At 45.7% G+C, this 25,488-nt stretch overlaps 1 protein-coding gene across 4 annotated transcripts in view; it reads right to left on the bottom strand.

The window, feature by feature from the left end:
• SLC4A5 (solute carrier family 4 member 5) overlaps window positions 1-25,488 on the bottom strand; it is a 193,694-nt gene that overhangs the window by 69,719 nt on the left and 98,487 nt on the right. For all 4 annotated transcript variants that reach the window (XM_056571490.1, XM_056571491.1, XM_056571492.1 and 1 more), the window contains 3 exons: window positions 17,309-17,364; window positions 15,485-15,642; window positions 12,403-12,490 (listed from right to left, as the gene is read on the bottom strand). In XM_056571490.1, the coding sequence (XP_056427465.1) occupies window positions 12,403-12,490; window positions 15,485-15,642; window positions 17,309-17,364 (302 nt within the window). The remainder of the gene's footprint in view (window positions 1-12,402; window positions 12,491-15,484; window positions 15,643-17,308; window positions 17,365-25,488) is intronic.

Raw genomic sequence — 25,488 nt, 5'->3', positions numbered from 1 at the left:
AAGAGATTGGCATTCAAACAGACATTTCTCCATCTTGGCATAAAGTTGATTGTCACGAAGTCTTTGAAGAACCATACGGACATGCTGGCGGTGTTCTTCTAGATTGGCAGAAAAAATCAGGATATCGTCCAGATATACAACAACACAGGAGTATAAGAGGTCACGAAAAATTTCATTAACAAAGTCTTGGAAGACGGCAGGGGCGTTGCACAGGCCAAAGGGCATGACCAGATACTCAAAGTGTCCATCTCTAGTGTTAAATGCCGTTTTCCATTCATCCCCCTCTCTGATGCGGATGAGATTATAAGCACCTCTTAAATCCAGTTTGGTAAAGATGTGGGCACCTTGGAGGCGATCAAATAGTTCAGAGATGAGAGGTAGGGGGTAGCGGTTCTTTACCGTGATTTTATTAAGACCGCGGTAGTCAATGCAAGGACGTAGGGAGCCATCTTTTTTGGACACAAAGAAAAATCCGGCTCCGGCAGGAGAGGAGGATTTGCGGATAAAGCCCTTTTTTAAATTTTCCTGGATGTACTCAGACATAGCAAGAGTCTCTGGGGCAGAGAGAGGATAAATTCTGCCCCGGGGTGGAGTAGTGCCCGGGAGGAGGTCAATAGGACAGTCATAAGGCCTGTGAGGAGGTAGAGTCTCAGCTTGTTTTTTGCAAAAAACATCCGCAAAGTCCATATAGGCCTTAGGGAGACCGGTTACAGGGGGAACCAAAGAGTCACGGCAAGGAGTACTGGGAACCGGTTTAAGGCAGTCCTTGAAACAAGAGGGACCCCAACTCTTGATCTCTCCAGTGGACCAATCCAGGGTTGGGGAATGGTGTTGAAGCCAGGGTAGTCCAAGGAGAATTTCGGAAGTGCAATTGGGGAGGACCAAAAACTCAATTTTCTCGTGATGAGGTCCGATGCACATTAGGAGGGGCTCCGTGCGGAGACGTATGGTACAGTCCAATCTTTCATTGTTAACACAATTGATGTAGAGGGGTCTGGCGAGACTGGTCACCGGGATGTTGAACCTGTTGATGAGAAAGGCCAGAATAAAATTTCCTGCAGATCCGGAATCCAAGAAGGCCATAGTAGAGAAGGAGAAGGTAGAGGCAGATATCCGCACAGGCACAGTAAGACGTGGAGAAGCAGAGTTGACATCAAGGACTGTCTCACCTTTGTGCGGAGTCAGCGTACGTCTTTCCAGGCGAGGAGGACGGATAGGACAATCCTTCAGGAAGTGTTCGGTACCGGCACAGTACAGGCAGAGATTCTCCATGCGGCGTCATGTCCTCTCTTGAGGTGTCAGGCGAGACCGGTCGACCTGCATAGCCTCCACGGCGGGAGGCACAGGAACGGATTGCAGGGGACCAGAGGAGAGAGGAGCCGGGGAGAGAAAACGCCTCGTGCGAACAAAGTCCATATCCTGGCGGAGCTCCTGACGCCTTTCGGAAAAATGCATGTCAATGCGAGTGGCTAGATGAATGAGTTCATGTAGGTTAGCAGGGATTTCTCGTGCGGCCAGAACATCTTTAATGTTGCTGGATAGGCCTTTTTTAAAGGTCGCGCAGAGGGCCTCATTATTCCAGGATAGTTCGGAAGCAAGAGTACGGAATTGTACGGCGTACTCGCCAACGGAAGAATTACCCTGGACCAGGTTCAACAGGGCAGTCTCAGCAGAAGAGGCTCGGGCAGGTTCCTCAAAGACACTTCGAATTTCTGAGAAGAAGGAGTGTACAGAGGCAGTGACGGGGTCATTGCGGTCCCAGAGCGGTGTGGCCCATGACAGAGCTTTTCCAGACAGAAGGCTGACTACGAAAGCCACCTTAGACCTTTCAGTAGGAAACTGGTCCGACATCATCTCCAAGTGCAGGGAACATTGGGAAAGAAAGCCACGGCAAAATTTAGAGTCCCCATCAAATTTATCCGGCAAGGATAGTCGTAGGCATGGAGTGGCCACTCGCTGCGGAGGAGGTGCAGGAGCTGGCGGAGGAGATGATTGCTGAAGCTGTGGTAGTAGCTGCTGTAGCATCACGGTCAGTTGAGACAGCTGGTGGCCTTGTTGCGCTATCTGTTGTGACTGCTGGGCGACCACCGTGGTGAGGTCGGCGACAACTGGCAGAGGAACGTCAGCGGGATCCATGGCCGGATCTACTGTCACGATGCCGGCTGGCAGGAGGTGGATCCTCTGTGCCAGAGAGGGATTGGCGTGGACCGTGCTAGTGGACCGGTTCTAAGTCACTACTGGTTTTCACCAGAGCCCGCCGCAAAGTGGGATGGTCTTGCTGCGGCGGTAGTGACCAGGTCGTATCCACTAGCAACGGCTCAACCTCTCTGACTGCTGAAGATAGGCGCGGTACAAGGGAGTAGACAGAAGCAAGGTCGGACGTAGCAGAAGGTCGGGGCAGGCAGCAAGGATCGTAGTCAGGGGCAACGGCAGGAGGTCTGGAACACAGGCTAGGAACACACAAGGAAACACTTTCACTGGCACAATGGCAACAAGATCCGGCGAGGGAGTGCAGGGGAAGTGAGGTATAAATAGGGAGTGCACAGGTGAACACACTAATTAGAACCACTGCGCCAATCAGCGGCGCAGTGGCCCTTTAAATCGCAGAGACCCGGCGCGCGCGCGCCCTAGGGAGCGGGGCCGCGCGCGCCGGGACAGGACCGACGGAGAGCGAGTCAGGTACGGGAGCCGGGGTGCGCATCGCGAGCGGGCGCCACCCGCATCGCGAATCGCATCCCGGCTGGAGGCGGTATCGCAGCGCACCGGGTCAGTGGATCTGACCGGAGCGCTGCAGTAGCGAGAGTGTAGCGAGCGCTCCGGGGAGGAGCGGGGACCCGGAGCGCTCGGCGTAACAGGGATAACGAGAGAATAGAAAAGGAAGGGGAAAAATAAAGGGTGTACTGTAAACCAAAAAAATGAGAGCACAAAGGATACAATGGTGATGTGATCCAGCAACCTCCACATCAAATTAAGTGGCCTAAAAAACAAAATGACAATTAGTATGGTACAAGATTCATGTAAATTGAGTGATCTCGTATTCCCTGTTTAATCTCCGGGGTTCTAGTGTTTGCAATGTAAGAATCCTGAACGCTTCTCTTTTTTTCAATAACTTAATCCTCCACCTCTTCTCGATCTAGGCATATGTTCTAATATTTGGAATTTCAGTTGTGATATAGAATGTTCTACTGATAGGAAGTGATGGGGGATAGGTAAGAGACCATTTTGTCTTCGGATAGTGGATTTGTGTTTGGAAATGTGGTCCCTAATGTGTTGAGTGGTGTTGTAGGCTAAACTGCAAGGGCATTTTATTATATACACCACAAAGAATGAATCACAAGTATGGAAGGCTCTGGTTCAGTATGGTTTGCCAGACAGGGCATGGTAGACTTTGTCACCTTTGGACACATTGCTACACTGTGAGCAATGAAGGCAGGGGTATGTGCCATTTTTCTGTGTGCCAATGAATCTTTGGCGGGGTACAGTGGAACTCCCTATGTTTGCTCTGATGAGTTGGTCCCTGATGTTTTGTGGGCGTTTGAAACAGGGTAAAAAGGGATTTCGAAATTCCCTAACATTGGGGTATGCTTGATTCAGAAGGGACCAGTGTTTCCGAATAACATCATACATTTGTATGGGATGGTACGTGTGAACAAAAGCAAGTCTATCCTGATTGGATGTTTTGTCTCTGGGTGTTCTAGGTTGACGGCAAGAGTCAAAGACTTTTTTGGGGTAACCTCGTTGCTCAATTTTATTGGTCATTTCGTCCGGTCTATTTTTTTTTTTATGGAATCACACGTAACTATATGTTTGACTCTGTCAAACTGAGAAATCGGAAGTGAGAGTAGATTTGAGATGGTAACTGGTGTAGTGTAGGAGATTATTGCAGTCGGTGGGTTTGATGTATGATCCGTGCTCAGGGTGCCTTCATTGTCAAGATGTACCAAGGTATCAAGGAAGCTGAATGAGTTGTAACAGTAATGGATGGTAAATTGTAATTCTGACCAAATACTGTTACTATGATTATGGAATGATAGTAAAGTGTCAAGGGGACCCTCTCAGATAGAGAATACGTTGTCTGTATATCTTTTCCAGATTTTGGCATGCTGTTGGATGTTGCTGTCAGTGTAGATGTAATGATCCTCGAAGTTGGCCATGTATGAATTGGCATAAGGAGGGGCTACATTGGACCCCATTGTGGTGCCTTGAGTTTGGAGGTAGAATGTGTCTTGGAATAAGAAGAAGATATTACACAGGACAATGTCGAGTAGTGAGTTGCAGAGATCTATGCATTATGGTGATAGATCAGATTTGAGGAGTAAGCGGGGGACTACAGATAGATCTTTTTCATGTTGAATGGAAGTTTACAGGCTGTTTACATTGAAAGTCACTAGTAGAGTTTGTGAGGGTACTCGATGTATGTTCTTAATGAGGTCAAGGAAGGTGCCTGTATCCAGTAATAAGGAAGTAGTTTTGCGTACCAAAGTTGTTAGAATTTTTTCAAGTAGTATGGAAAGAGGTTACAAGATGGAGTCAGTAGAGGCTACGATGGGTCTGCCAGGTGGTTTTATCAGATTTTTGTGTATTTTGAGGAGTGTGTATAGGACCGGAGTAATAGGATTCTTATTGATGAGGAAGTCACAGATTTTTTGGTCTATCACACCAGCTGTTAGAAATATGTCCACTGTTGTAGAAATATTTTTAGAGATAGACTGGGTAGGGTCACTATCAAGGACTCTATAGACTATGGCGCCCCCTTTATATTCTGGCTTTATGACAATGGTTCTGTCATTTTTGAGGGATTGCAGGGCTTGAAAGTCAGAAGATTTGAAATTTGATGAAAAAAGTAGGTGCCCTGATGTACGTGCATCTGATCTATCACCATCATGCAGAGATCTCTGTAACTCACTACTCGACATTGTCCTGTGTAATAACACCTTCTCATTCCAAGACACATTCTACCTCCAAACTCAAGGCACCACAATAGGGTCCAATGTAGCCCCCCCCTTATGCCAATACATACATGGCTGACTTTGAGGACCATTACATCCACACTGACAGCAACTTCCAACAGCACGCCAAAATCTGGAAAATATATATAGACAACGTTTTCTGTATCTGGGAGGGTCCCCTTGACACTTTACTATCATTCTATAATTATATTAACAGTATTTGGATGGAATTAAAATCTACTATCCATTACAGTTACAACTTAGTCAGCTTCCTCGAATACCATGGTACATCTTGACAATGAAGGCACCCTGAGCACGGATCTATACATCAAACCCACGGATTGCAATAATCTCCTACACTACACCAGTTACCATCTCACCACACTTCTGATTTCTCAGTTTGACAGAGTCAAACATATAGTTACATGTGATTCCATAAAAGAAACTAGACTGGATAAAATGACCAATAAATTTGATCAACGAGGTTACCCCCAAAAAATCCTTGACTCCTGCCATTAACCTAGAACACCTAGAGACAAAACATCCAATCAGGATAGACTTGCTTTTGTTCACATGCACCATCCCTATACTTATATACTTATAAAATTTATGGGGTTATTCAGAAACACTGGTCCCTTCTGACTCAGGCATATACCCCAATGTTAGGGAATCTCGAAATCCATTTTTACCCTGTTTCAAACGCCCACAAAACATCAGGGACCAATTCATCAGAGCAAACATAGGGAGTTCCACTGTACCCCGCCAAAGATTCCTTGGCACACAGAAAAATGGCACATACCCCTGCCTTCATTGCTCACAGTGTAGCAATGTGTCCAAAGGTGACAACGTCTACCATGCCCTCTCTGGCAAACCTTACCGAATCAGAGGCTTCCATACTTGCGATTCATCCTTTGTGGTGTATATAATAAAATGTCCTTGCAGTTTAGCCTACATAGGGGAAACCACTCAACACATTGGGGACCACATTTCCAAACACAAATCCACTATCCGAAGACAAAATGGCCTCTTACCTATCCCTTAGCAGGACATTCTATATCACAACTGAAACTCCAAATATTAGAACATATCCCTAGACCGAGAAGAGGTGGCAACAGGATTAAGTTATTGAAAAAAAGAGAAGCGTTCTGGATTCATACATTGCAAACACTAGAACCCTGGGGATTAAACAGGGAATATGAGATCACTCAATTTACATGAATCTTTTTAAATCTCTTTTATTATTATCTTGTACCATACTAATTGTCATTTAGTTTTTTAGGCCACTTAATTTGCAGTGGAAGTTGCTGGATCACATCACCATTGTATCCTTTGCCTTCTAATTCTTTTTGGTTTACAGTACACCCTTTATTTTTCCCCTTCCTTTTCTATTCTCTCCTTATGCCCTTTTCTCTTTCTCCTTCTTCTTTCTCATTTTTTCCCCATCTTTTAATTTTAGCTCCACAATTTTCCCCCTTTTACCCTTACTTCATTTAATTCTCTCCCCTATTTCCCCTTTCTACTCTAAGTTCTTTTTACCGATTTCTCCTCTATTTTCATTCATTCACCCATTCTTTCCATACCCCTTCTATTTTCTCTTATTACACCTTTACATTTACATTTCCCTTGTTATCCCATTATCTCTACTCTTCTCCATATATCCCCTTTTTATCTTCAGTTCTACCATTGCCCTGTATAGCCTTTCTATCTCCCCTTGGCTCTCTATGCGCTACTTTCATTCTCCACTCCACCTCAGCCGCTCGTCCCTGTTGTGACGTACTACCGTTTCTTCCTCCTCCTTCGAATGTGCGTCACATCTGGCCGGGATGCTTAAAATATAGATGGATCTCTCCACTCTCAGCTTCCTCCAGCGACGCAGTTCACTATTCCATTTGCTTACTTCTCCCCGGCTTTTGACTGGCTTCTCTCCCCCAGCCTCCGCACCGATCCTGGTAAGTATAGTCTGATCCTACCTATTGCGTTTTTGTTATCATTTTGATCTCCTGTTCCCTGGTACTCTGTTATTCTTAACTGTTCTGATGATGCAGCTGGATCTCCCTTGGCACCCTTCTCTATAGATTGCAGCACGTGATGAATACGCCTACCATTACCTGGATCTATTATGCTGTTATCTCTCTGACACCTGGCTGAAGTTATCCATATCAAAGATATGGGGGGACTAGTGTCCGGGATGTGCAAATATTTAAAATGTAACTTTTAATAATTAGGTCTAAAAATATATATAACCAGTGAAATTTATGTGAATATCTAATGGTCAGAGTATAATATACAAGGTGCCAGTGGGTTTTGCAGGGCCCAGCCAACCCACAGACACCACCCACCTGGGGTACAATGCAAGTAACACCACAACAGGTGAGAATAGATGGATCAATAATGCCAACGTGTTTCTGCCAGATTATATCAGCTGGCGTCCTCAGGGCATACAAGAATCAACAACAGTTCTGACCGCTATGGGTGAAAAGATACACAAGGCTAATTATACGCCAGAAACAGGTCAAGTCATACATGAATTATGCAATGTGATAGATTAGATAGACGTATGTTGGGACCATAGAGCCTGTAGGGAGAAAAACTCTTTCCCTATCTCATGGTGCTTGTGGGAAAAAGAGTACAGCTCCTGTAAAAAAAGAGAACTGTCCCAGCCGTCTATGGTCCAATCTGGTCTTCTCCGGTTAGGTGTTTGCCGGCGTGCGTGGGACGCTCAGCCCGCTGTCAGCGGGACGCCTTGGTTAGCGTCTCTCACCTAGTGTGGAGAGACGCTAACCAAGGCTTCCCGCTGACAGCGGGCTGAGTGTCCCACGCACGCCGGCAAACACCTAACCGGAGAAGACCAGATTGGACCATAGACGGCTAATAGGGACAGTTCTCTTTTTTACAGGAGCTGTACTCTTTTTCCCACAAGCACCATGAGATAGGGAAAGAGTTTTTCTCCCTACAGGCTCTATGGTCCCAACATACGTCTATCTAATCTATCACATTGCATAATTCATGTATGACTTGACCTGTTTCTGGCGCATAATTAGCCTTGTGTATCTTTTAACCCATAGCGGTCAGAACTGTTGTTGATTCTTGAATGCCCTGAGGATGCCAGCTGATATAATCTGGCAGAAACGCGTTGGCATTATTGGTTGTTACGCCTAGCGCTCCGGGTCCCCGCTCCTCCCCGGAGCGCTCACGGCGTCTTTCTCCCTGCAGCGCCCCGGTCAGTCCCGCTGACCGGGAGCGCTGCACTGTCATGGCCGTCGGGGATGCGATTCGCACAGCGGGACGCGCCCGCTCGCGAATCGCATTCCAGGTCACTTACCCGTTCCGGTGCATTGCCGTGGAATGAGATTTGCCATAGAATGAGATGGTCCGCCTCCATCACATCCTATTGGCTCTCTCTTGTCACGTGACATATTTAAACGTCACGCATCGATGCGCACAGCAGTGTCAGTTTGGCTATCACAGGGAGAGGATCTCCACACCCTGTGATAGCTGAAGGTGTACGGAGCTCTCGTGGCCCGACAGAAGTTCACACATGTACGCAGCTCATACGGCTGCCTCATATACATTTACTGTTGATCCACAGCGCTATCGGGATCCCGATGGCGCTGTCATCAGGATCCCCACGCCCGCAGCTCTACACCCCGTCCCCCGCATCTCTACTCCCCGTCCCCCGCAGCTCTAGTCCCCGTCCCCCGCATCTCTACTCCCCGTCCCCCGCATCTCTACTCCCCGTCCCCCACAGCTCTACTCCCCGTCCCCCGCATCTCTACTCCCCGTCCTACGCAGCTGAACTCCCCGTCCCTCCGTAGCTCTACTCCCCGTCCCGTTAACGCTCAGGGAGCGGGGAACAGAAAGTAGAGCATCGGGCGCAGGTAAAGTAGTACTGCGCATGCGCAGCGCTACGCGAATAACTTAACCTGCGCCCGATGCTCTACTTTCTGTCCCCCGCTCCCTGAGCGTCAAAGGGACGGGGAGTAGAGCTGCGGGGGGCGGAGGACGGGGAGTACAGCTGCGGGCGTGGGGCGCTCGCGGGGACGCACACTGATGACAGCGCCATCGGGATCCCGATAGCGCTGTGGATCAACAGTAAATGTATATGAGGCAGCCGTATGAGCTGCGTACATGTGTGAACTTCTGTCGGGCCACGAGAGCTCCGTACACCTTCAGCTATCACAGGTTGTGGAGATCCTCTCCCTGTGATAGCCAAACTGACACTGCTGTGCGCATCGATGCGTGACGTTTAAATATGTCACGTGACAAGAGAGAGCCAATAGGATGTGATGGAGGCGGACCATCTCATTCTATGGCAAATCTCATTCCACGGCAATGCACCGGTCCCCTGCTGTCTTGTGCTGGCGCGCGCGGCTCCGTTCTCTAGGGCGCGCGCGCGCCAGCTCTCTGAGACTTAAAGGGCCAGTGCACCAATGATTGGTGCCTGGCCCAATTAGCTTAATTGGCTTCACTCTGCTCCCTGGCTATATCTGATCTCCTCCCTTGCACTCCCTTGCCGGATCTTGTTGCCTTGTGCCAGTGAAAGCGTTTAGTGTGTCCAAAGCCTGTGTTACCTGAACTTCTGCTATCCATCCTGACTACGAACCTTGCCGCCTGCCCCCGACCTTCTGCTACGTCTGACCTTGCCTCTGCCTAGTCCTTCTGTCCCACGCCTTCTCAGCAGTCAGCGAGGTTGAGCCGTTGCTAGTGGATACGACCTGGTTGCTACTGCCGCAGCAAGACCATCCCGCTTTGCGGCGGGCTCTGGTGAAAACCAGTAGCCTCTTAGAACCGGTCCACTAGCACGGTCCACGCCAATCCCTCGCTGACACAGCGGATCCACAACCCGTAAGCCGAATCGTGACATTGGTCCATCTATTCTCACCTGTTGTGGTGTTCCTTATATTGTACCCCAGGTGGGTGGTGTCTTTGGGTTGGCTGGGCCCTGCAGAACCCACTGGCACCTTGTATATTATACTCTGACCATTAGATATTCACATAAATTTCACTGGTTATATATATTTTTAGACCTAATTATTAAAAGTTACATTTTAAATATTTGCACATCCCAGACACTAGTCCCCCCATATCTTTGATATCTCTTGCTGGATGATATAGATTTATCATTTGGAATTACGTGAATTCCGTTATACTTGCTTCACGCTCTTATTGTATGAAGTTATCCATATGTAAGATTTTTTCCCATATTATTGATACTTCTTGATCACATATGTGCGCATTGATATGGATACCTACCTATGTACTATGAAATATAATAGGGAACATACATATATATACCTATTATATATTGACAGCATTGCATATTCCTTTTCTCCAGCATGATAAGCTTTTTTTTTGCCTTATGAGATTTATTTATTATTTTTCTATTATCTTTTCTGTTTACCGTTGTACAATATCGCCATACTACTGTAGTTTGATGACATAAGCTATGTACCTATTATTTTGTCATCTTATATTGAATTTTGTTTTGTTTTACTAACTATTACCACAGTACTCTGAGGAAGGTCCTGGAGGACTGAAATGTCTGTACTGTTTTTTGTGGATTGCATAATAAAAATTATAAGTTATCACCCAGCAATTTGAGTGCCAAGTTTCTATTTCTATAGTTTATCAAGCAGTGGGATCCTACTTGAGCACTGCATCAAGTGAGAGTGCTGTATTTTTGCTCTCCTATAAGATCTAATCACATGTCCTGAAACAGCAGATGATGATGCGTTTTCTCTGGACAGAAAAAGGAGACAACACCACACTGACAATTAAAAGCGTTATGGTGAATCACGCAAAAACATGCCAAAACCAGTGTAATTTGTAATAAGACTATATCAGTAAGCTGAGTATCTTGAGGTCATAATCTTTAAATACAATCTTCTGATACCAGAATACCCCTTTAAATCATTTCCAGAAATAGCACCACTACTGTCTGTGGACTGAGTCTGGTATTGCAGCTAAGGTCAATTTACTAACATGCGAATATGAGCAAAATTATTCTTAACACGGGAAGAAGTGTTCAATTTAAAGGGGTACTGTGGTGAAATTATATATTTTTTTTAAATCAACTGGTGCCAGAAAGTTAAACAGATTTGTAAATTACTTCTATTAAAAAATCAAAATTCTTCCAGTACTTATCAGCTGCTGTATGTGCCAGAGGAAGTTGAGCAGTTCTTTTCTATCTGACCACAGTACTCTCTGCTGACACCTCTGTCCGTGTCAGGAACTATCAGGAGCAGGAGAGGTTTGCTGTGGGGATTTTCTCCTACTCTGGACAGTTCCTGACATGGACAGAGGTGTCAGCAGAGAGCACTGTGGTCAGACTGGAAAGAACTACACAACTTCCTCTGGAGCATACAGCAGCTGATAAGTACTGGAAGGATTAAGATTTTTTTTAGTAGAAGTAATTTACAAATCTGTTTAACTTTTTGGAGCCAGTGATATATATATAAAAAAAAAAAATTTGTTTTCCACCGGAGTAGCCAGCTAAGTTCACACATTTTTAAATCAAAAGAAAAATACAGCCTCTTTAAACTTATTTTATTACCATATTTTTCTTTTGATTTTACATTACTTTTAAACAAATAATGTGTTCTTTTAAAGTGTCTGAAATAGCAGTAACTACTGCACACATGCTCCAAAAAAGTGCCTGTAATTCCAATGTTGGAAGTTTCAATGTGAGTACTGACAGATACTATAATATTACACAACATATGGCATTTTTATACCTATTTTATGGCCTTATTTATTTATTTCCCAGTGTGTGAACCCAGCCTCACATTGGGTGACCTAGGCCCAAAGTATAACATTTTCAGATGCAGACATGAGAACTTCAAGGCTCCTCAATAATAAATGAGATGTCCCTCTTTAGTCTGGGTGCACACATAGCGGCCATAGGGCAGTACTGTACGGCACGACCAAGAACTGTGCAGATAAAAGGTACATAGTTTACCATGACTTACAACAGTTTTAAAGCAAAGTACAGGTGAAGCAGATACTTTTAAGCAGATACTTTTTTTCATGTGCTATACCTGTACTTGCTGCAAAACTATGGCAATATATGTTCCCGATGGTTTTCTGTAGGCTTTTGCGGCTGAATTTTGCTTAAAAAAAAACAACAAACCTGACCCACTCTTTACTTTTATCCGAAACCCAAAAAGGGGCGTGTCTGCAGTAAAAAAAAAGGGATGTGTCTCAGACAGAATGGGCGTATCCTTGACAAAAGGGGAGTTCCCATAAAATGTGGAGGATAGGAGTACTGGAAAACCTCAGAACAGTTGTGAAAAAAGCAAAATGTTGGGAAAAATACCATCGTAGATTCCCTGGAAAAATACCTAATGGGAAAAAAACACAAAGAAAACTACACTCCTCTTTTAGTAAATCAACCCCAGTACCTGTACGGGTGTATGTATACATGACAATCACAGGAGCACTTGTTACCACTTACATCGTCCACCATTAAGGTTGCAATTGCTCTGCCAATTTCTATATAGGACTTGACTTTGCCCATTGGACCCAGTAAAATAAATAGGAATCTAATAGGGAGAAGAAATAATACAATAAAAAATACAGGAAAAATACAGGAAAATACACAATCATGTTTACATAAGAAGAGTTTACAATATAAGTATTTACATAAAAAATTACTTTATTCAGGCCAAAATATTCAAGAAGAAGAATTTTATGCAATTATGACATATTTCTTAATCTTAACATATCATAAAACTAAAACAGTGAGCGCTCGGCTTTAGGATCCTGTAATAGTGTTAAAAATAGATAACTTGGATATTTCATTCTGTCTCTTTCATTATTCCCAATACATTTGACTGAGAGTTCAAAAGCTGCTTGTTTTTATGGCTTGTTTTTCTCCCAAAGCTTCTACACAGGATGTAACTCGAGGTAATGAGGAATCACTGGGAATAGATTGTGACTCCTCCAATATGACAAAACTTCAGCTCCTGAACTATCTGTATAAAACTAAACTTTGTAAACCAATAAGATAGAATTCTAGTGAAATTTAAGCTTTGTGCTCATGATGAACATATTATAGATGGGTGTAGAGCTGTAATACAGAGCCTACAGAAGTGTATGAGGTGCTACAGTACCTCTCTATACCACAGATTTCATACAGAGGATTTTTGTGTTGGATTCTGTATGGACCTATTGGAAGAAATTGTGGTATATTCCATAAGACATTATATCAGCCGTTCCTAAAAAAGATTAACTCTATAATATAGTGCAGTACAGAGCACAATACAGTGGTGTATCTATGGCTTACCTAGGGATTCATAGTATGTATGAGTGGTCTGGTGCAGTAAGTACATACAAGGTACCCAATAATTTAACTCAATAAGCACCATATGAGGTTATGCTATGGAATCATCAGCTGCTAGAGAACATTTGTGGCTTTGGGTCACTCCTGAGGGCACTGTCAAAGTGGTTTCCTGGTTAACTCCTTTAATCTTGCTACACAGATCTGGATTTTTCTGCAGGGAACCACTGGGTCACTACCTCTAGAAGTGTTCCTTGTATAGGTGGCAGCTGGCCTTGCGGTCCAAGTGACACTGTTAGGAAGCACTATGGGGTCAGACACAGAGGAGTCTAAATATAGGCCAAGGTCTGGCTACCAGAGTATGCTGGTAGTTAATAGCCAGGCAACTGGTCAGTTGCACTGTACAGGTTTCAAAGGTCAGAGACAAGCCATGATCAGATCTTTCCACAGTCAATGACCCTACAGGCAGCAGCACAAGTATGGCTGCAAGAAAGAGTATGGACCAATTAAAGACCTTTTGTAATATGGTTGTTTAAAACATTCTGAATATTTAATAAAATAAAATAAAGGCTCCACTAGGGGTCCCCATACCTACTGGGACACTAACCAGTCCAGCAGCAGCATCAGGCTTGTCCATGAGTCATAAACAAGAGAAAACTCATGAACAAGGCTGCATGAGCAGATACACCAATCACCTCCGACCACAAGGGAGGGACATGCCCCATTCCTGAGAGGATTTCTAACACTGTGAGCTGATGAAAAGAGGGATTTTTATAATAAATATAGGTGATAAAGGCATAAGGGTCTGAGAAACATAACATTCTTTATTTGTGTGATCTGACAGGTAGGCTTTAACCTGTCAGAATAGGTTTGAAGTTTGGGAGGAAACCTATGCAAACACTAGGAGAGCATGTGGTCTCCCGGTACAGGACATGGTCCTGTACCCTCCCTTAGTCCCTTCAGGAAGAGTCCCTACAGTCCATAGGGCTCTCCTGCAGGGTTCACCCCTTTGCTCACCTTCTATTGTCTTATATAAATGCATTGTATATATTGTGTATGCATTGTCAATATGTATAAAGTTTGTACAAATGTGAACAGAAGTGTTAGTCATGTGAAACACTGTCATGTGACACTACCCAGAGTGCCATGGGCACAGGAACCACAGGCTTTGCAACCAATGGGCTTTAGTCCAGCCCCCTTAGTATATAAGGGGCTGTAGTCTCTCAGTTAGTTCTCTTGTTCCGGCACTCTCTTGTCTCTTTCTTATCTCCTGGATTTCAGCCAAGAACAATACCTGTACTATATAAATTCATCTCAGGTAGGCCATAGCCTAAGGAACCTGCAGCCACTTCAAAACGTGAGTTATCAAGCTCTATCTACAATTCTAGTGACTACTACTCAACTCAAAAATATTAGTAGCATGGTGGCCTGCATAGATATTCTCAATACTACATGTCCCAGCAAGCCTGCAAGGTATGCATAACTGTAAAGACTGTTTCTTAAGTATTACAAGTAAAAGTTCCAGTTCTTGCATAATTCCTGCTGTGGACATTCCTTTATTGAAAACTGTTTTGGGTTGGTTGACGGTGGTTACCATACCGGAATAACCACATCCTGGCGTCACGAACTATAAGGGGTTAACAACATCTTGCCCTAGGGTTAATACCACCAGACCCTGCTACACTATAGCAACACCCCAGCTCACCACAAACATATAACCTCTTAGCAGATATAGCCCTTGTTCAGACTTGAACTCAGGACCCTAGTGCTGCAAGGCAACTGTACTAACCACTGAGCAACATACTGACCATTAAGTAACGCATGTAACTACATAAATACATAAAAACATAACAAATATTTTGCACGCCCGTGACTGGGATTGGCTAAGCAGTAGGTGATATATATATATATATATATATATATATATATATATATATAAAATTATTATATTATATATAATGCTTGATAGCATTTACCTAAAAAATAAAGTTGACACTAGAACAGTCCTACAGTTTTTCCTTCAGTTCAAGTTTAAACAAACTGGTGTGCAAAATATAAAAAAAAGATCTATTCCAGAGTGAGGGTTTGACCTTTATGCCGAAAATGTCATGCAAACAACACTATTGATTCACATCCCAGCACGGGACCCTCTTCTGCTTGGTTCTCTAGCTCTTCCCTAGTTCTTGACAACTGAAATTCTTATTTCTTACAATGTTTAAAAATAAAATGCTAAGGCAACATAGATGTCAGCCATTACCTGGTGGGCACAGGAACCTCTGTGACGCCTCCAAGCATTATAGACTGAACCAGTCGTACAAAGGCTACAAATGGTTTGTCTAAGAAGTCCACTTCTCCAACCAAAACATTAGAAGCTTCTGCATCCCTGGGGATTTTCTTCATAAACTTATTCCTTAGCTGGAAGATCAAAAAGGAACAAAGTAAAGTTTGAAAAAAAATACAGTATATACAGAGAGTTATACATGGTTTGGTGTATCCTTCCAAGAACTGCTTCTATGGAAAACCACATTGTGGAGGACTTCTTTGTTGTAATTCTGGTTCTCTGTAGAACCTTCTGGGACCCAGTCTTTTAAAGGGGTACTCCACTGGCCAGCGTGGAACTAAATGTTCCAAACACTGTTTTTGCGCTTAGGGGGTCGACCACGTCCCTCATTAGTTCCACGCTAGCCAGCGGAGTACCTCTTTAATACAAAATCATTGACGGACACAACAAGGGTTTCTGATTGCCAGGTTTTTGTCAGGTGTCCATCATTTTGCAGGATTCTATCAGGACAAAAACTATTGTATGCAGTGTTTTTTGTCCCATTATTTGAACAGAATTTGTGAATTCTGTTTAAATAACAGGTCAAAAAATTTGCATGTAATATTTTTTGTTCTGTAAGAAACTTTCAAAATGTCAGGCAGCGGACCATCCGGCTCCATTTAGTCCTCCTGAGCTGAATCTGTAGATGGACTAGCGTTTGTTCTCACTTACATAAATGGGTCTTGGAAGCCCATAACTCTGATTTACTGGTCGTCCTTTCTTGGACCACTCTTGGTAGGTACCATAGAACACCGGGAACACTCCTAATACTTGTCATCTTAGAGCTGTTCTAAACCAGTTATCTAGCCATAAAAATTTGGCTCATGTCCAAAACTGCTCTGATCCAGCCTATGTTTCCTGCTTTCAATAAAAGGCTATGGATACCTTTAAAAAACAAACAATGTTTTTGCTAATTTGATTAAAATAATTTTTCTTTTCTATGATAAATCAAATGAGCAAAAAAAAAATAATTTGTTTTTCAAAGGTGTCCACAGGTTTTAAAAACTTGGTACAGATGAATAGTATGAGTAAATATAAGAAAATTTGTAATATAATCTTATTATACAAAAATGCTTCTTTCTCCTGCTATCATTTTTTGTTTTAGCTTTGTCTTTAAAGAGGTATTCCAGGATTTTTGCGCTTTTTTATTTGAAATGGAATTATGGGATTTGTAGTAAAAAAAAAGAAAACTGAAACAGGAAATACCAGTTCACAAAAAGCTAGCCACAGTGTTATGGTAATCTCACAACTTAGCCATTTAGCCCCAAGACAAGTGCAGATTTTCCTAAGCATGTCCATTACTGTCTGCCAGGTACGTACTAAAATCACCTTATTTTTGTCAGCTCAGCTTTGTCCTGTGTCTGCAAAACAAGCAATACAAGTCTATGAAGGGGGAGGGAGCTCTAGGAGAACTGCAAATTACAGATGAAGCCTGCAGAGGAGAACTCTGATGAATAATTCCATATACAAGTTATATAATGTCCAAAAATATTGCTGCTCCTCATGTAAACACACAGGATAGCTTATCCTAAAAGTTACCTGTAATGACAAGTACGCTTTAGAACTTGACTGTTCACCTTCTTCCTAATAAAGTCCACCCCTTGACATGGTCTATTGTACTGAGACCAATGTTATTTGCTTCCGATGTTAGCAGTGTTATTTCACTGTTATAGCTGATTAGTAGATATATATTATTTATATTATTCAGATCATTTTAAACCAAGGTTTGCGTTGAGTAAGTAAGAAGTGACAGCTCCATACCTGGTCAGTGCTTGGAGTCTCAGTGATGTCATTCATACTTCTGCTATGTGCATGACCTAGGGTGTAAAAACACAGATGGATCAGAGCTTGATATTGATATGCCATCTTGCTTTCACATTTTAGTACAACATTATTTATATTTCAAATCTTATTGCTTTCATTACAAAAGTTCCATGTATGGTTGAAAAAAGACAAATGTTGATAAAGCGGGGCCAGAGGAGGGTAGAGGGTGTAGATGACGCAAGGGGAGTGGGTTAGAAAACACATAAGGCAGGAGTCAATCTGACCTAAAAGGGTAAAAACTCCCCTGCTTACACAATGCGATGATCATTAAAGATTATTATACAATGTTAGACTAGACAATGGCAAATCCATATGTCCTGTAATTGAGTGCAATATGTAGAAACTACTGTATATACAACTAGTGGATACAAGAACTACTTAGGCAAATATAACTAAATGGGCGTCAGACCCTGATGGCTCCCAACTAGTATGTCTAGAACTCTGCTAGCATGGAAGTTTGCCTATATACACCCTACAAACTGTATGAAAAGAACTACAGAATGTCTTGAATAAACGAAAAAAGAAAGATCCATCTAACCGTGAGTGCCCGAATCTTATCAAGTACCAGTATGTAGCCCACTCTTTCTTATATAAATATAACTAAATGTAATCATGGCAAAATGGAAAAGCACAACTTAAAGGGGTACTCCGACCCTAGACATCTTATCCCCTATCCAAAGGATAGGGGATAAGATGTCTGATCGCGGGGGTCCCGCCGCTGGGGACCCCCGCAATCTCTCCTGCAGCAAACACTTATTATCAGCTGCACGGAGCGAAGATCACTCCGTGTCTGATGGCCTCATGATACAGGAGCTGGAGTATCGTGACGTCACACCCCGTCCCCTCAATGCAAGTCTATGGGAGGGGGTGTGGTGGCCATCATGCCCCTTCCCATTGGCTTGCATTGAGGGGGCGGGACATGATCGCATGAGGGGGCGGAGCCATGTCACCAAGATACTCTGGCCCCTGTATCGTGAATCATCAGACACGGAGTGATCTTCGCTTCGTGAGGCTGATAACAAGTGGGTGCTGCAGGAGAGATTGCGGGGGTCCCCAGCAGCAGAACCCCAGCGATTTTCCGTCTTTGTATTTTCATTTTTTCCTCATCACCTTCTAAAAATCATAACATTTTCAATTTTGCACATAAAATTTTTTACACCACCAATTTTACTTTGCAGTGACATTTTACCAAAAAATCCACGGCAAAACGGAAAAGTAAATTAATTGTGCCACAAAATTGAACAAAAAATGTCATTTTGTAAATTTTGGGGGCTTCCGTTTCTACAAAGTGCATTTTTCGGTAAAAATAACACCTTATCTTTATTCTGTAGATCCATACGGTTAAAATGATACCCTACTTATATAGGTTTGATTTTGTCGCACTTCTGGAAAAAATCATAACTACATGCAGGAAAATGTATACGTTTACAATTCTCATCTTCTGACCCCTATAACTTTTTTATTTTTCCGTGTACGGGCCAGTATAAGGGGTCATTTTTGGCACCGTGTTCTGAAGTTTTTGATTGGTACAATTTTTGTATTGATTGGACTTTTTGATTGTTTTTTATTAATTTTTTCATGATATAAAAAGTGACCAAAAATACGCTATTTTGTACTTTGGAATTTTTTTCCGCGTACGCCATTAACCGTGCAGTTTAATTAACGATATATTTTTATAGTTCGGACATTTCCGCACGCGGCAATGCCACATGTTTATTTTTATTTACACAGGTTTTTTTTTTATGGGAAAAGGGGGGTGATTGAAACTTTTATTAGGGAAGGGGTTAAATTACCTTTATTAACTTTTTTTTCACTTTATTTTGCAGTGTTATAGCTCCCATAGGAGGCTATAACACTGCACACACTGATCTTTTACCCTGATCCCTGCAAAGCCATAGCTTTGCATGTATCAGCGTAATAGGGGCTCGATTGATCAAGCCTGCTGTTACGCCGAGCGCTCCGGGTCCCCGCTCCTCCCCGGAGCGCTCGCTTCACTCTCCCCGCGGCAGCGCTCCGGTCACGTCCTCTGACCCGGGGCGCTGCGATTCCGCTGCCAGCCGGGATGCGATTCGCGATGCGGGTAGCGCCCGCTCGCGATGCGCACCCCGGCTCCCCTACCTGACTCGCTCTCCGTCTGTTCTGTCCCGGCGCGCGCGGCCCCGCTCCCTAGGGCGCGCGCGCGCCGGGTCTCTGCGATTTAAAGGGCCACTGCGCCGCTGATTGGCGCAGTGGTTCCAATTAGTGGTTACACCTGTGCACTTCCCTATATCACCTCACTTCCCCTTCACTCCCTCGCCGGATCTTGTTGCCTTAGTGCCAGTGAAAGCGTTCCTTGTGTGTTCCTTGCCTGTGTTTCCAGACCTTCTGCCGTTGCCCCTGACTACGATCCTTGCTGCCTGCCCCGACCTTCTGCTACGTCCGACCTTGCTTTTGCCTACTCCCTTGTACCGCGCCTATCTTCAGCAGCCAGAGAGGTGAGCCGTTGCTAGTGGATACGACCTGGTCACTACCGCCGCAGCAAGACCATCCCGCTTTGCGGCGGGCTCTGGTGAAAACCAGTAGTGGCTTAGAACCGGTCCACTAGCACGGTCCACGCCAATCCCTCTCTGGCACAGAGGATCCACTACCTGCCAGCCGGCATCGTGACAGTAGATCCGGCCATGGATCCCGCTGAAGTTCCTCTGCCAGTTGTCGCTGACCTCACCACGGTGGTCGCCCAGCAGTCACAACAGATAGCGCAACAAGGCCAACAGCTGTCTCAACTGACCATTATGCTACAACAGTTACTACCACAGCTTCAGCAGTCATCTCCTCCGCCAGCTCCTGCACCTCCTCCGCAGCGAGTGGCCGCTCCTGGGATACGCTTATCCTTGCCGGATAAATTTGATGGGGACTCTAAGTTTTGCCGTGGCTTTCTTTCCCAATGTTCCCTGCATCTGGAGATGATGTCGGACCTGTTTCCCACTGAAAGGTCTAAGGTGGCTTTCGTAGTCAGCCTTCTGTCCGGAAAAGCCCTGTCATGGGCCACACCGCTCTGGGACCGCAATGACCCCGTCACTGCCTCTGTACACTCCTTCTTCTCGGAAATCCGAAGTGTCTTTGAGGAACCTGCCCGAGCCTCTTCTGCTGAGACTGCCCTGTTGAACCTGGTCCAGGGTAATTCTTCCGTTGGCGAGTATGCCGTACAATTCCGTACTCTTGCTTCAGAATTGTCCTGGAATAATGAGGCCCTCTGCGCGACCTTCAAAAAAGGCCTATCCAGCAACATTAAAGATGTTCTGGCCGCACGAGAAATTCCTGCTAATCTACATGAACTTATTCACCTAGCCACTCGCATTGACATGCGTTTTTCCGAAAGGCGTCAGGAACTCCGCCAAGATATGGACTCTGTTCTCCTCGGCTCCTCTCTCCTCTGGTCCCCTGCAATCTGTTCCTGTGCCTCCCGCCGTGGAGGCTATGCAGGTCGACCGGTCTCGCCTGACACCTCAAGAGAGGACACGACGCCGTATGGAGAACCTCTGCCTGTACTGTGCTAGTACCGAACACTTCCTGAGAGATTGTCCTATCCGTCCTCCCCGCCTGGAAAGACGTACGCTGACTCCGCACAAAGGTGAGACAGTCCTTGATGTCTACTCAGCTTCTCCACGTCTTACTGTGCCTGTGCGGATGTCTGCCTCTGCCTTCTCCTTCTCTACAGTGGCCTTCTTGGACTCTGGATCTGCAGGAAATTTTATTTTGGCCTCTCTCGTCAACAGGTTCAACATCCCGGTGACCAGTCTCGCCAGACCCCTCTACATCAATTGTGTAAATAATGAAAGATTGGACTGTACCATACGTTTCCGCACGGAGCCCCTTCTTATGAGCATCGGATCTCATCATGAGAGGATTGAACTTTTGGTCCTCCCCAATTGCACCTCGGAAATTCTCCTTGGACTTCCCTGGCTTCAACTTCATTCCCCTACCCTGGATTGGTCCACTGGGGAGATCAAGAGTTGGGGGTCCTCTTGTTCCAAGAACTGTCTAAAACCGGTTCCCAGTAACCCTTGCCGTAACTCTGTGGTTCCTCCAGTAACCGGTCTCCCTAAGGCCTATATGGACTTCGCGGATGTTTTCTGCAAAAAACAAGCTGAGACTCTACCTCCTCACAGGCCTTATGATTGCCCTATCGACCTCCTCCCGGGCACTACTCCACCCCGGGGCAGAATTTATCCTCTCTCTGCCCCAGAGACTCTTGCCATGTCCGAATACGTCCAGGAGAATCTAAAAAAGGGCTTTATCCGTAAATCCTCCTCTCCTGCCGGAGCCGGATTTTTCTTTGTGTCCAAAAAGGATGGCTCCCTACGTCCTTGCATTGACTACCGCGGTCTTAATAAAATCACGGTTAAGAACCGCTACCCCTTACCCCTCATCTCTGAACTCTTTGATCGCCTCCAAGGTGCCCACATCTTCACTAAATTGGACTTAAGAGGCGCCTATAACCTCATCCGCATCAGAGAGGGGGACGAGTGGAAAACGGCATTTAACACCAGAGATGGACACTTTGAGTATCTGGTCATGCCCTTTGGACTGTGCAACGCCCCTGCCGTCTTCCAAGACTTTGTCAATGAAATTTTTCGTGATCTGTTATACTCCTGTGTTGTTGTATATCTGGACGATATCCTAATTTTTTCTGCCAATCTAGAAGAACACCGCCAGCATGTCCGTATGGTTCTTCAGAGACTTCGTGACAACCAACTCTATGCCAAAATTGAGAAATGTCTGTTTGAATGCCAATCTCTTCCTTTTCTAGGATATTTGGTCTCTGGCCAGGGACTACAAATGGATCCAGACAAACTCTCTGCCGTCTTAGATTGGCCACGCCCCTCCGGACTCCGTGCTATCCAACGCTTTTTGGGGTTCGCCAATTATTACAGGCAATTTATTCCACATTTTTCTACCATTGTGGCTCCTATCGTGGCTTTAACCAAAAAAAATGCTGATCCCAAGTCCTGGCCTCCTCAAGCAGAAGACACCTTTAAACGACTCAAGTCTGCCTTTTCTTCGGCTCCCGTCCTCTCCAGACCTGACCCTTCCAAACCCTTCCTATTGGAGGTTGATGCCTCCTCAGTGGGAGCTGGAGCTGTTCTTCTACAAAAAAATTCTTCCGGGCATGCTGTCACTTGTGGTTTTTTCTCTAGGACCTTCTCTCCAGCGGAGAGGAACTACTCCATCGGGGATCGAGAGCTTCTAGCCATTAAATTAGCACTTGAGGAATGGAGGCATCTGCTGGAGGGATCAAGTTCTCCTGTTATTATCTACACCGACCACAAGAACCTCTCCTACCTCCAGTCTGCCCAACGGCTGAATCCTCGCCAGGCCCGGTGGTCTCTGTTCTTTGCCCGATTTAATTTTGAGATTCACTTTCGTCCTGCCGATAAGAACATTAGGGCCGATGCTCTCTCTCGTTCCTCGGATGCCTCAGAAGTTGAACTCTCTCCGCAACACATCATTCCACCTGACTGCCTGATCTCCACTTCTCCTGCCTCCATCAGGCAGACTCCTCCAGGAAAGACCTTTGTTTCTCCTCGCCAACGCCTCGGAATCCTCAAATGGGGTCACTCCTCCCATCTCGCAGGTCATGCGGGTATCAAGAAATCTGTGCAACTCATCTCCCGCTTCTATTGGTGGCCGACTCTGGAGACGGATGTTGTGGACTTTGTGCGAGCCTGCACTATCTGTGCCCGGGATAAGACTCCTCGCCAGAAGCCCGCTGGTTTTCTTCATCCTCTGCCTGTCCCCGAACAGCCTTGGTCTCTGATTGGTATGGATTTTATTACTGATTTACCCCCTTCCCGTGGCAACACTGTTATTTGGGTGGTCGTTGATCGATTCTCCAAAATGGCACATTTCATCCCTCTTCCTGGTCTTCCTTCTGCGCCTCAGTTGGCTAAACAATTTTTTGTACACATTTTTCGTCTTCACGGATTGCCTACGCAGATTGTCTCGGATAGAGGCGTCCAATTCGTGTCTAAATTCTGGAGGGCTCTCTGTAAACAACTCAAGATTAAATTAAATTTTTCTTCTGCATATCATCCCCAGTCCAATGGACAAGTAGAAAGGATTAACCAGATCTTGGGTGATTATTTGCGACATTTTGTTTCCTCCCGCCAGGATGACTGGGCAGATCTCCTCCCATGGGCCGAATTCTCGTATAACTTCAGGGTCTCTGAGTCTTCCTCCAAATCCCCATTTTTCGTGGTGTACGGCCGTCACCCTCTTCCCCCCCTCCCTACTCCCTTGCCCTCTGGTCTGCCCGCTGTGGATGAAATTTCTCGTGACCTTTCCATCATATGGAGAGAGACCCAAAATTCTCTCTTACAGGCTTCATCACGCATGAAGAAGTTCGCGGATAAGAAAAGAAGAGCTCCCCCCGTTTTTTCCCCTGGAGACAAGGTATGGCTCTCCGCTAAATATGTCCGCTTCCGTGTCCCTAGCTACAAGTTGGGACCACGCTATCTTGGTCCTTTCAAAATTTTGTGTCAAATTAATCCTGTCTCTTATAAACTTCTTCTTCCTCCCTCTCTTCGTATCCCTAATGCCTTTCACGTCTCTCTTCTCAAACCACTCATCCTCAACCGTTTTTCTCCCAAGTCTGTTCCTCCCACTCCTGTTTCCGGCTCCTCGGACATCTTCTCGGTCAAAGAAATTTTAGCTGCCAAAAAGGTCAGAGGGAGAAATTTTTTTTTAGTGGACTGGGAGGGTTGTGGTCCTGAAGAGAGATCCTGGGAACCTGAGGACAACATCCTAGACAAAAGTCTGCTCCTCAGGTTCTCAGGCTCTAAGAAGAGGGGGAGACCCAAGGGGGGGGGTACTGTTACGCCGAGCGCTCCGGGTCCCCGCTCCTCCCCGGAGCGCTCGCTTCACTCTCCCCGCGGCAGCGCTCCGGTCACGTCCTCTGACCCGGGGCGCTGCGATTCCGCTGCCAGCCGGGATGCGATTCGCGATGCGGGTAGCGCCCGCTCGCGATGCGCACCCCGGCTCCCCTACCTGACTCGCTCTCCGTCTGTTCTGTCCCGGCGCGCGCGGCCCCGCTCCCTAGGGCGCGCGCGCGCCGGGTCTCTGCGATTTAAAGGGCCACTGCGCCGCTGATTGGCGCAGTGGTTCCAATTAGTGGTTACACCTGTGCACTTCCCTATATCACCTCACTTCCCCTTCACTCCCTCGCCGGATCTTGTTGCCTTAGTGCCAGTGAAAGCGTTCCTTGTGTGTTCCTTGCCTGTGTTTCCAGACCTTCTGCCGTTGCCCCTGACTACGATCCTTGCTGCCTGCCCCGACCTTCTGCTACGTCCGACCTTGCTTTTGCCTACTCCCTTGTACCGCGCCTATCTTCAGCAGCCAGAGAGGTGAGCCGTTGCTAGTGGATACGACCTGGTCACTACCGCCGCAGCAAGACCATCCCGCTTTGCGGCGGGCTCTGGTGAAAACCAGTAGTGGCTTAGAACCGGTCCACTAGCACGGTCCACGCCAATCCCTCTCTGGCACAGAGGATCCACTACCTGCCAGCCGGCATCGTGACACCTGCAGCTCAGGCTTGGAGCAATCAAACGCCGATCAGACGCGACGGAGCAAGGTAAGGGGGTCTCCGCTCGTGTCCTAGCAGATTGGGACATCGCGATTTTATCGCGATAGTCCCGATCAGCCCGACTGAGCTGCCGGGAAGCTTTTACTTTCGTTCAAGATGCAGCGATCAACTTTGTCTGAAGTGTTAATAGCGCGCGGCACAACGATCTGTGCCGCACGCTATTCACCCAGGGTCCTGGCTATCATAAGCCGCTGAGACCGACCCAGTATGACGTGACCCCGTTTTAAATACCGGGACCAGATGCAGGGCGTACAGGTACGCCCTGCGTCCTTAAGAGGTTAAAAATGAAGCATTTTTGCAAACAAACCCTGAAAACCCAGCCTTTGTGGTCCATCAAAAAAAGGAACCAAGATATCTGAGGGGAGGGGGGAGGGAGGTGAGGTAATCTTTATTACTGTTCCTGAGAGCACAGACAAGATCCAGAAAGCTTGCAGTCTAAGAAGAGAAGCATTACTATGTACAGTGACAAGCAATACAAGGTGCTAAACTATTATTT

Source organism: Hyla sarda, chromosome 4, assembly GCF_029499605.1.
Source record: "Hyla sarda isolate aHylSar1 chromosome 4, aHylSar1.hap1, whole genome shotgun sequence".
NCBI lineage: Eukaryota > Metazoa > Chordata > Amphibia > Anura > Hylidae > Hyla > Hyla sarda.
The sequence above is the reverse complement of the archived record's forward strand: the minus strand, read 5'-3'. Positions and strand labels throughout refer to the sequence as shown.